Source organism: Mytilus trossulus, chromosome 13, assembly GCF_036588685.1.
Source record: "Mytilus trossulus isolate FHL-02 chromosome 13, PNRI_Mtr1.1.1.hap1, whole genome shotgun sequence".
In the NCBI taxonomy this organism is placed as follows: domain Eukaryota; kingdom Metazoa; phylum Mollusca; class Bivalvia; order Mytilida; family Mytilidae; genus Mytilus; species Mytilus trossulus.
This window is the reverse complement of record NC_086385.1, coordinates 22584073-22597470: the sequence shown is the minus strand read 5'-3', so window position 1 is coordinate 22597470 and position 13398 is coordinate 22584073. Positions and strand designations below refer to the sequence as shown.

At 34.5% G+C, this 13398-nt stretch overlaps 1 protein-coding gene across 1 annotated transcript; it reads left to right on the top strand.

Moving 5' to 3' along the window:
- The first annotated feature begins 1802 nt into the window (after nt 1-1802).
- LOC134694785 (uncharacterized) lies at nt 1803-10124 on the top strand. Its single transcript, XM_063555836.1, has 2 exons — nt 1803-1981; nt 7888-10124. The coding sequence occupies exon 2, from the start codon at nt 8069-8071 to the stop codon at nt 10013-10015; it is 1947 nt and encodes a 648-aa protein (XP_063411906.1). The 5' UTR covers nt 1803-1981; nt 7888-8068; the 3' UTR covers nt 10016-10124.
- The last annotated feature ends 3274 nt before the right edge of the window (nt 10125-13398 follow it).

Genomic DNA, 13398 nt, shown 5'->3' with positions numbered 1-13398 from the left:
AGCTTACTAACAAAAAAAAATCATTTACAATTTGATTTATTCTAATTTTAAATTATTGATCCGCGAAATCTTGAAACTTAACTGTATTTTTTTGTTATTCCCCACATTATTGAGCAAAATACATAATTTTGACAGATTCATGTAAAGTTTTTATATTATGTTTTATCCGCCTTTTGAAAAAATCCGTAGGTCACAGATTATAAAGTCAGTTTGAATTTACAATCGGATACCGGATATTTCACGACTTGACCATTTTTTTCCTAGCTATATGTAAATATAAATGCATTTGTTGCTCCTGATAAGCAGTAAATCTACCCCCCTAAGTGTATTTTGAATTATCAAAGTAATACTAGTAATAACCGACCGCCACTCATTATTCTTCCACAACCTCTTGGATCGACATTCCAAATGACAAATGACAGCTGTGATACACTTCTCAGATCAAATAATGTATTTATGTAGGCTTGTAGCTGGACTATGTTATGTCCCCTTTGTTTAGCCTTTACATTTGTAATGATTTATTTAATTAGTTTTCACTCTTTTAATAGACAAACTAATGTTTAAGTAAGTGAAAGATTCTGAATAAAACTCTTTGAATTTGTTCGTGTACGTGTTATAGTTCCAAGCTGAAATTAACAATTTATTCAGTGTATATCATAATTCCATTCAAATATCAATGGTCATATACACTCTTTATAAGCAATAAGTTTGTGTCAAATTATATGAATGCACACATAAACATTTCAAAAATAAAATCATAGAACATATTCCATAAAACACGTACATGTTAAAAAGCAAAACAATCTATTCATATATATGAATAAATCAAGAGTCCGCCCTGTCCTCAGTTCTAATGTCTGTTTAAAAAAAGGACCATAAGCTGTCTACTTCTTTTGAGTTTGATGGGCAAAGAAGATATCTAATTTTCACATTTTCTTGCCAGGTCATAAAATTTAGCATATAACAAGTTATTTCACCGTTTAGATTTTTTACAGTACAAATTAGAAAATGAGTTTTATTCTCCAATGTATTAAATTTGTTCCGAGTATATACTTACAGAAAGACAAATGCAATTTTCCTAAACATGAGTTATCAGTAAAATCAAGGAGGTACTACATTTTTTTATGTAAATATTTGCACGTTTTTCTGCCCTTATTTTGAAAAATATGTATTCATATAAGTTATTTCTGAATTGAATGTGGCTATTGATTAAAACTATAGAGTCAAAAAGACTGCAATCTACTTTAACTGGCAAATTATTCAAATAACCAGTTTAAGTTTTAATGGAAAACATAACTCTCCTTGCTTTATTACCAAGTTCTAAAGAGATATGCTACGCTTGAATTCTTTCAATTTGTATTTTGAGAAAGTCCGATCTTAGTATTCATGTATCGGTATTGGACAATAATGGTATTTATTGTATCTCTTTTCCCTAAAGTCTTATAAACAAAGAGTGTCATGGGTCAGTGCAAATAAAGCAAAAGACGATTTATTATCTTCAAACAAATCTCTGATGATTTACAAGCTAAATGTTATACTTGAACATCTCATTATCATGGTCTCGTCCAAGATTAAATTAGTTTGTATGTAACATCTATATATGGTTAAATATATGAATTTTCAAGTTTTAACTCATAGCATAAATATTTAATCATTGAAGACATATTTTGAATCCTAAAACACGCAGTATCTTATTTTGGTAAGTTGTATATGTAAGTATACCTTTTATCCTCTGAAGGGTACAACATGATCTTATTGTGTGTTAATATTCCCCGGTGTGAAGATTTAAATGGTATAGTAATGTTATCATGCGATCAACATATATCGACCTGTATCAGTATATTCATTGGTGCATACCGTCTAAACTCAATGCAATATAAGGACATTTAATCATTGTCAAAAGGGATTTTAATGATAAATCTTGTTTAAACACACTTTATTTACATCATCTTCAACCGGAAGTAGCCAGACACTTTGAAATGTAAGTCTTTTATTATATATCTAGCAATGTTTCATTCATAAAAGATAAAACGATCGATACACACACAAGATTATAATTTCACATACACACTTACACACAGCCACAAGGAAGTAATAATGTCAATGTATCAGTTTTTTTCTGATGGGATAATTTCTGTTCAATGTGTATTTTTCTGTATTTATCTGATGAATAGAAATAATATTAATCTACCCAGCAGAGGTGGCATGTACAAAGGTAGAACTCTCATGAAATTTATTTTAAAGACTGATAAATCAGAGATGTTTTTATTTAAGCTTTCTATGAAACATCTCTTTAAATTCAGAGATACACATAGATATCAGCATAAAGTATCCACAGTGTCACACACATTCCAGATGATACATGCATACGCAAGAATTAGCATAAAACATAACATATTTGTTTAACATGCATGCATCAATATCAAAACATTATAGACGACACATACCCACACAAATAACACCTTAAACTTCACAGATGATACCTCCACAAACAAGTAGGAAAATAAACATAAAAATGATACATGCACTCATAACAATCAGCATATACACACACAAGTATCATCACAAAACCGTCAGTGCAGGTGATACATACACACACAAGTATCATCACAAAACCGTCAGTGCAGGTGATACATACACACACAAGTATCATCATACATCCGTGCAGGTGATACAAACACACACAAGTATCATCACAAATCCGTCAGTGCAGGTGATACAAACACACACAAGTATCATCACAAAACCGTCAGTGCAGGTGATACATACACACACAAGTATCATCATACATCCGTGCAGGTGATACAAACACACACAAGTATCATCACAAATCCGTCAGTGCAGGTGATACATACACACACAAGTATCATCATACATCCGTGCAGGTGATACACACACACACAAGTATCATCATACATCCGTGCAGGTGATACATACACACACAAGTATCATCATACATCCGTGCAGGTGATACAAACACACACAAGTATCATCATACATCCGTGCAGGTGATACAAACACACACAAGTATCATCATACACCAGTGCAGGTGATACAAACACACAAGTATCATCACAAAACCGTCAGTGCAGGTGATACAAACACACACAAGTTTATATCATACATCAGTGCAGGTGATACAAACACACACAAGTATCATCATACATCCGTGCAGGTGTTACAAACACACACAAGTATCATCATACATCCGTGCAGGTGATACAAACACACACAAGTATCATCATACATCCGTGCAGGTGATACAAACACACACAAGTATCATCATACATCAGTGCAGGTGTTACAAGCACACACAAGTTTATATCATACATCCGTGCAGGTGATACAAACACACACAAGTATCATCATACATCCGTGCAGGTGATACAAACACACACAAGTATCATCATACATCCGTGCAGGTGATACAAACACACACAAGTATCATCATACATCAGTGCAGGTGTTACAAACACACACAAGTATCATCATACACAAGTGCAGGTGATACAAGCACACACAAGTATCATCATACATCAGTGCAGGTGTTACAAACACACACAAGTATCATCATACATCAGTGCAGGTGTTACAAGCACACACAAGTATCATCATACATCAGTGCAGGTGTTACAAGCACACACAAGTATCATCATACATCAGTGCAGGTGATACAAGCACACACAAGTATCATCATACATCAGTGCAGGTGTTACAAGCACACAAGTATCATCACACATCCGTGCAGGTGATACAAACACACACAAGTATCATCATACATCAGTGCAGGTGTTACAAGCACACACAAGTATCATCATACATCAGTGCAGGTGATACAAGCACACACAAGTATCATCATACATCAGTGCAGGTGTTACAAGCACACAAGTATCATCACACATCCGTGCAGGTGATACAAACACACACAAGTATCATCATACATCAGTGCAGGTGTTACAAGCACACACAAGTATCATCATACATCAGTGCAGGTGATACAAGCACACACAAGTATCATCATACATCAGTGCAGGTGTTACAAGCACACAAGTATCATCACACATCCGTGCAGGTGATACAAACACACACAAGTATCATCACAAAACCGTCAGTGCAGGTGATACAAACACACACAAGTTTATATCATACATCAGTGCAGGTGTAACAAGCACACACAAGTATCATCATACATCAGTGCAGGTGATACAAACACACACAAGTATCATCATACATCCGTGCAGGTGATACAAACACACACAAGTATCATCATACACCAGTGCAGGTGATACAAGCACACACAAGTATCATCATACATCAGTGCAGGTGTTACAAGCACACAAGTATCATCACACATCCGTGCAGGTGATACAAACACACACAAGTATCATCATACATCAGTGCAGGTGTTACAAGCACACACAAGTATCATCATACATCAGTGCAGGTGATACAAGCACACACAAGTATCATCATACATCAGTGCAGGTGTTACAAGCACACAAGTATCATCACACATCCGTGCAGGTGATACAAACACACACAAGTATCATCACAAAACCGTCAGTGCAGGTGATACAAACACACACAAGTTTATATCATACATCAGTGCAGGTGTTACAAGCACACACAAGTATCATCATACATCAGTGCAGGTGATACAAACACACACAAGTATCATCATCGTCCGTGCAGGTGATACAAACACACACAAGTTTATATCATACATCAGTGCAGGTGTTACAAGCACACACAAGTATCATCATACATCAGTGCAGGTGTTACAAACACACACAAGTATCATCATACATCCGTGCAGGTGATACAAACACACACAAGTATCATCATACATCCGTGCAGGTGATACAAACACACACAATTATCATCATACATCCGTCCAGGTGATACAAACACACACAAGTATCGTCATACATCAGTGCAGGTGATACAAACACACACAATTATCATCATACATCCGTCCAGGTGATACAAACACACACAAGTATCATCATACATCAGTGCAGGTGTTACAAACACAATCACAAGTATCATCACAACACAGTGCTAGTGATACAAACACACACAAGTATCATCACAAAACAGTACAGCTGTAAAAAACAATCACAAGTTCATCACAAATCTGTGCAGGTGGTACAAACACACACACGTATCATCACAAAACAGTGCAGGTGATACAAACACACACAAGTATCATTACAAAACAATACAGCTGAAACAAACAATCACAAGTATCATCACAAATCAGTGCAGGTGATACAAATACACACAGGTGTCATCACAAATCAGTACAGGTGATACACACAATCACACGTATCATCACAAATCAGTGCAGGTGATACAAACAATCACCAGTATCATCACAAATCAGTGAAGGTAATACAAACACATACAAGTATCATAACGAATCAGTGCAGGTGATACTAACACACACAATTATCAGCACAAAATAGTACAGCTGATACAAGCACACACGTATCATCACAAAACAGTACAGATGATGCAAACACTAACAAGTATCATCACAAAACAGTTTAGGTGATACAAACACATACGTATCATCACAAAACAGTACAGATGACGCAGTAATAATTACAGATGATACATGCATACAAAATATCAGCATAAAAGAGAACATCAGGATTAAAGATTACATATGATAAAAACACACTCACATATCAGCATGATCAGCAAAACACTAACGTATGATACACACACAAATATCACCATAACATATAACACATACACAAATATCAGAATACACCATTACCGATGATACACACCACACAAATATCAGAATACACCATTACCGATGGTACACACCACACAAATATCAGAATACACCATTATCGATGGTACACACCACACAAATATCAGAATACACCATTACCGATGATACACACCACACAAATATCAGAATACACCATTACCGATGGTACACACCACACACTGTCATCAACATTACAGATTATACATGTATATTTCACATAGCTACCGACATAACAGCCTAGATGATATTTACCACACAGCTATCGTCTTGACAGATGATACATACCACACACATCTTTCGACAAAATAAAGAATATATATCGCACTCAATCATCGACATCACAGATGGAACATACCACACACAAACATTAACATTACAGATGATACATACCACACATAACCATTGATATTATAGCGGATACATATCGCATACAATCATCGCACACAACCATCAATACTACAGCTGATACATATCACACACAACCATCGATATTACAGCTGGTACATACCACACACAACCATCGATATTACAGATGATACATACCACACACAGCCATCGATATCACAGCTGGTACATACCACACACAACCATCGATATTACAGATAATACATACCACACACAATCATCGATATTGAAATTTGATACATATCACACACAGCCATGGATATTACAGATGATACATATCACACTCAACCATCGATGGTACAGATGATAAATATCACACACACCCAATTATATTACAGCTGATACATACCGCACACAACCATCGATATTAAAGATGATATACACCACACTCAATCATCGATATTACAGCTGATACATACCACACACAATCATCGATATTACAGATGATACATACCACACACAACCATCGATATTACAGATGATACATACCACACACAATCATCGATATTACAGATGATACATACCACACACAACCATCGATATTACAGATGATACAGATCACACACAGCCATCGATATTACAGATAATACATATCACATATCACACACAACCATCGTTACTACAGAAAATACATACCACAAACAACCATCGATATTACAGATAATACATACCAAACACAACCATCGATATTACAGATGATACATACCACAAACAATCATCGATATTACAGATAATACATACCAAACATAACCATCGATATTACAGATGATACATACCACAAACAACCATCGATATTACAGATAATACATACCAAACACAACCATCGATATTACAGATGATACATACCACAAACAACCATCGATATTACAGATGATACATACCACACACAACCATCGATATTACAGATGATACATACCACACACAGCCATCGATATTACAGATAATATACACCACACACAACCATTGAAATTACAGACAATACGTATCACCTTAAACCATAAATAATTCATTACAGATGATACTTGAGGGAGTTCTTGACTCGGTTTGTGACTGTCACATTGGATAGGCATAGTCAAAGCTAGTGGCGTCTTATGAAAAAGGGATGAAAGATACCAAATGGACAGTCAAACTCATAAATCTAAAACAATCTGACAACGCCATGAAATCCATTGTATAAAAAAAATATATATGAAATATCTGCAAAGCATTTAGTTTATCTATATAGAATAATCAATCTTGAGTTTGCCTCTTGTATTATTTTTGATACTGTGTCCAGATAGACTAAAATATTTCTAGCTAGTTGGAGCTATCTTAGGACAAAATAGTGTGTCCATTACAAATAATACTGAGATCCTAAAACTTAGTAGTTATCTTTCTGAACTGAACTATATGCACTAAGGTTGCTCCAAACGATAATTGCTTAGTTCAAAAATATTTTATTTGCAATAAATATTACACATCGAATAGACACTTGTTAGTTCAAAAACAATGTTAGACGTCTTTAAGATATAATATTAATCAATTGAATTTCAAAGAATGCAAAAAATGAAATCCATCCTTTCCGATCATTCAAATCAAACACTTGTACTTTACGAGTCATTTAAGCAAACAATATAGAAAAAAAAAGCAGATATCAGTAGGAATGAAATTACAAAATTGTCACAACCACATCTCAATGATATTTTTTTATATTTCAGCCAATTTTCATCAGTGGAAAAACCTATTCTAAGATCGGTTGCAGTAATTAATCAAACATTTCAATCGAGTACATGATTTGAACCCTAGAGGTGCCAGTAAATACTTGATCGAAAGAAAACAGTCTTGAATAGAATACAACTTAAATAACTGCGTCTGTTAGTATATTGCATTATAACAATAATGTACCCGTGTCGAGTCGTACGGAAACGCCTTCTAGCTTTAGTCAGAAGAAACATTTTTTTACGAAGACTTCTCTACGTGTGTACTTTTATTTGTTTAAGTGGATATACATTGTTTCATTTGTACTTTGGACCTGGATATATGGTTTACGTACACAAAAATATTCAAGCAAGCTGTATCATACCGGAAGTGAATCCATACGATAAAGAAATAATGAAATTTTTCTGGAAACCTGATCCTATTATGTGCTCAAAAGACAGCGATCTCGTATACTTTGATTTTAATTCTACATTACATTTGAATAAAACGCGCGCTCCAAGTAGCAGCATTTCATGTCATTATCAGGAAGTCATTCGGAAGACGAATGATGATTTTAATGTTGAACTAGGTCCCGAAGTGTGGTTTAATAGTTCCGTTGTTGTCCGAACAGATTTTGTGAATGTAAAATGTTTTATTGGCGGGAAAATGGTTTACAGTAGATTACACTATCAGGTCTATCGACCTCTAGAAAAAGAAAAAAGAAATCCAAAAAGGAAACATAGCGTATTGATTTTCGGAATGGATTCAGTGTCTAGACTAGCAGCAATACGTGAACTTCCAAAGACAATGTCATATTTAGAAAATAATCTTGGCGCTTATGTTTTTAAAGGCTATACCAAACTAGGTGACAACACGCTGCCAAATTTGGCGCCTTTAATTACAGGACATTATGCATTTTCCAAAGAATTTCCTGTGGTTGAACACACAAAGTTTGATAATCACCCTTTTATTTGGCATAACGTTTCTAGACTAGGTGGAACTACAATGTTTTTGGAAGACTGGCCGCGAATATCAACTTTCAATCTAGGAACCAGTGGTGGAGGTGGGTTCCTTAAACCTCCTACAAATCATTATATGCGACCTTTTTATCTTGCCATAAACCACATGCAAATGTTTGAGTCCCCTGTTAGTGATGTTTTGCAGTTTTTAGAGGACAAAAACGTGAAGCTTAGCTCAACATCATACTTGTGCTATGGGGAAAAATCATTGCATGTCATAGCTATAGATTATTTTAAAAGATTTTTACGAGCTTACAAAGATGACTTAAAATTCACACTTGTATGGAACAATAAACTTAGTCATAACTATGTTAATTTCATTAAGTTGGCAGACGACGATTTATTAGATCTCATGACTTTCCTTAAAACCGAAGGGTTTCTGGACAATTCATTTTTGTTCTTTTTAAGCGACCATGGATCCCGTGTTGATAAAATCAGAAACACTCCGATTGGAAGACTCGAAGAGAGGCTACCTTTAATCTCACTAGTAGTTCCACAACAACTAAAAGAAGCCTATCCGAATTTGCATGAAAATTTGAAAACAAACATCAACAGACTAACGTCACCTTTTGATGCATACGAAACGATAGTCGATATCCTGAACGAAAACTTCAAATCAGAAGAAGTTGCGGTTCCGTATCCAAGGGGAATAAGTTTATTCCGTCCAATACCGAACGACCGGTCATGCGCAGATGCCGGTATTGATGAGCACAATTGTGTCTGTTATTCCTCTGATAGCGTTGACGTTAAAGGTCAAGTTGTTGTGAAATTAGCAGAATATGTCACTGCAAACATAAACAAGCAGATTCCACAAGAAAAATGTGCTAAACTCTCACTGAAGAAAATTCAGTATGCTAAAAGGATACATTCACAACTCAGCTATGATGCTTCAAACCAAAATAAGAAACCTTTTTTATACATGTTTTATAAACCAAAGGAGGATTTACGAGAGAGATATCAAGTTTCCTTTGATGTATACCCTAGTAATGCTCTGTTTGAGGTTACTGTAGAAAGCTATGGGCAAAACCAGTTTGCTGTTTTAGGTGATATTAGTCGAACGAACACATACGGTAACCAGTCAGCATGTATGACAAAAACAGAACTCAGAAAATACTGCTATTGCGTTTGATGCAGTTTATTTCAGATTCAGTTCTAGTTGGTGAACAACGAACAACGTTAAATAACACAACGAAAATGCATGTGCAGATCACGTGAACAGAAGTATCGTCCCACTTCAACAAATAATTGCGACAAATAGTCAGAAACAGTAGTTACATTTTAGAAATTTTCTACAGATATGAACACATCCATCGCTAAACATCCAGCATTTAGGATACCTTATTGAACTGTATAGATACGTTTCAGATAGATTATGTTAGTTCGAGTTCAAGGATTAAATGCATTGTTCAACTAAATTTCTGAAACATTATTGAATGAACTAACAGAACTATAAGACAATAATGTAGTCGTATCTCAACAAAATTTAATATGTCGCAATTTCAGTCACAGTGGAAGTTTAAAAAACATAATAAGACATGTGTCATTCATGCCGACAATTGCTCAGTAAGGAATAAAAATGAACCAAAACATCTTGTTAACAAAGTTGAAGTACAAGCTTGTAGCTTTGTTTATGACTACGGTAATCATGTATAATATTATGTGCCTAAATATTATTGCACATTTGGATTGAAGCTTTGAGATAGCAGATATAAAGAGTACAACAAGAACCGTTTAGTTTTGAACTTGTAAAGTACATCAAGATTACAACTTATAAATGTAGTACTCGGTTAATGTTTTGTCTCGCCTATGACTGAAGTCATATGATACGAGACTTATTCCTTGCCCTCATTTTCATGGTTCAACGATTTCTGCGATTTTTTTATTATAGATTTTGTCATGTAGATTATATTCCATTTATTATGAGAAAAAGGATAAAAGAGGACGAAAGATACTAGATGGACATTCAAACTCGTAAATCGAATGGCTAAAAAAGATAAATTAAGACAAACAGATAAACAATAGTACACAAGAAACAACATAGAAAACTAAAGACTAAGCAACACGAACCCCACCAAAAACAAGGGGTGATAACTATATTAATTTTGAGACTCAGATAACTATATTTGGTGTGCTTGTCCCTTGCAAGGTCTATCAAACAGGATTTACATGACATCGACTTATTTTCTAACAAGCAATAGTGCCACTAGAATTTAGATATGAAATGATGAGTGTACTAAGGTGTCCGACAGATTTCGTGACCTTGACTTTAGATTCATGGTGCATGTGTCAATGTTTAGTTTTCATGGTTTTGTCATTTTATCAGATACCATAAGCAATAGATCCACTATATTTGGTATATGGATTCTTTGCAAGGTCTACAGCTCCGTCGGTCAGAGTCCACCTTATCTGGACCTCATTTAGTTTTCGTTGTCAAGACCGTATCTCAGATACCGTTAGCAATTTGTTTACTTTATTTAGTGTGTGGAATGATTGCAAGTGTATATATCCGACTGGCAGGTTTCGTCTGACCTTGACATAATTCATTGGTCTTATGTATTTTTTTCTGATTTGGGCTATTTGAAGCAAACTTTAAAGGGGCACTTCAATTCAATGATTGTAAGGTGTTCATGTCTGTTCGACAGATAATGTGTCAAAGAGACAACAACCCGATCATAGAACAGACAACAACAGAGGGTCACCAATAGTAGGTATCCAATGCAGCGAGAATCTCTATACTAGTTCAGTGATAATGGACGTCATTCTAAACTCCAAATTATACACAAAAACTTAAAAATTAAAAATCAAACCAGACTAACAAAGGCCAGAGTCTCCTAACTTAGGGCAGGCCCAAATATATGGGGTTAAACATGTTTTATTAAGATATCAACCCTTCACTTATATCTCTAGCCAATGTAGAAAAGTAAACGCATAACAATACGCACAGTGAAATTCAGTTCAAGAGAAGTCCCGAGTCCGATGTCAGAAGAGGTAACAAAAGAAAACAAACAAAATGATAATAATATTACATAAATAACAACAGACTATTAGCAGTTGCTGACATGCCAGACATAAAAAAAGACATCAATTAAACTGATTGAAAGATTATGATTACATCATATGAATATCAGGCACATAGTATCATATCATCATAACATATATGAAAAGAACATAACCCGTATCATGCCAACAACTGGTTTTTGAATAAATGTGTTTAGTTCCGATGCAAAGACCCTATAAGTGAATCAATATTAACGCCAAAATATGCAATTTTTAATGACCTGCCAACAATATCGTAACTAGATCCCTTCTTAATTAGTCTTTTTCAAGGTTTTATTAGTTTCTGAGGTGAATACTGACATTTTTGTGCTTTATAAAGAATATTTCAATAAAAAATTGGATGTGAAATATCTTAACGTATAAGAAGTCTGCATGTCGAGCTATATTTACGAATGATGTCCTTATACCGATGATAAAATTTAGTACATGTGTGGACTAGTTTGTGATATCGAAAACCCTGTTGTAATATTTTTTTAGTAATACATAAATTTCTCTCGTTAAAACCTAAAACATTGTTACATACACCTGCGAATCGTACAAGTTGAGATACATAAACACCGTAAGATGGTGACAAGGGAACGTCACCATCTAAAAATGGATAAAGATAGGAAATGAAAAATCATATCTTTTATCATAAATTTTAGTATTAAGATTTCCGTTAGTGATATAGATATCAAGATCGAGGAAAGGGCAGTGGTCATTTTTATTTTAAAATGAAAAAGTTAAAAAAACAAACTAAACTAATCGAGTCTTGCGTTTCTAAAGTCCGTCAGTATAATTTACATTTTAAAGTTCCTATAAGCACCATATGTTGTGTCACTGTCCTAACAAAATCATCTAGTTGAACATTGTCAAATTCAGAGAGAGAAATTGATGCAAAAGCATCCCCTAAACAAATAGAAAAAGATAAAATCTCTAAAAGTTAAAATTTCTCTTTATCGCACAACAATTCAGATTTGATGTTATTTTTCATCATAAGTTCAGTAAAATATTTTTTTTGAAATTGCAATATTTTGTAATATGTGTGTGTCTGTGTCTGTATTTGATAAAATTTCCATCTTTAGCCAAAGTTTTACATTTTTACAAATAGATTGCTTTTACATTTCCAATAAGCTCATGCGGATTATTGTGAACTGGAAGCTTCACCAAAAATTAACAATGGTGGTCAAAAGTTACAAAAGGTTCAATTTAATATCTGATTATTTATATAAATTGAGATATTAGTCAGATAAATTCGTTTCAATTTGACATCATTTTACTTTTACGATTGTGAAGCATGATCTGTCAGTGTTATAAATTTGCATTGCATATAAAGTCCCGATCCATACAGTGTCATTAATTTGTAGTTCGATGGTAGCAATTCCGCTTGCTGAATACCAATGGTTATTTGTATTATCACTAACATATGTGCGGGTCATCAATCTAGCATTATGGTATATCCCAAATTCTGCTCCG

Coding starts and splice junctions, on each gene's coding strand:
- LOC134694785 (XM_063555836.1), top strand. CDS start 8,069: ATGTACCCGTGTCGAGTCGTACGGAAACGCCTTCTAGCTTTAGTCAGA.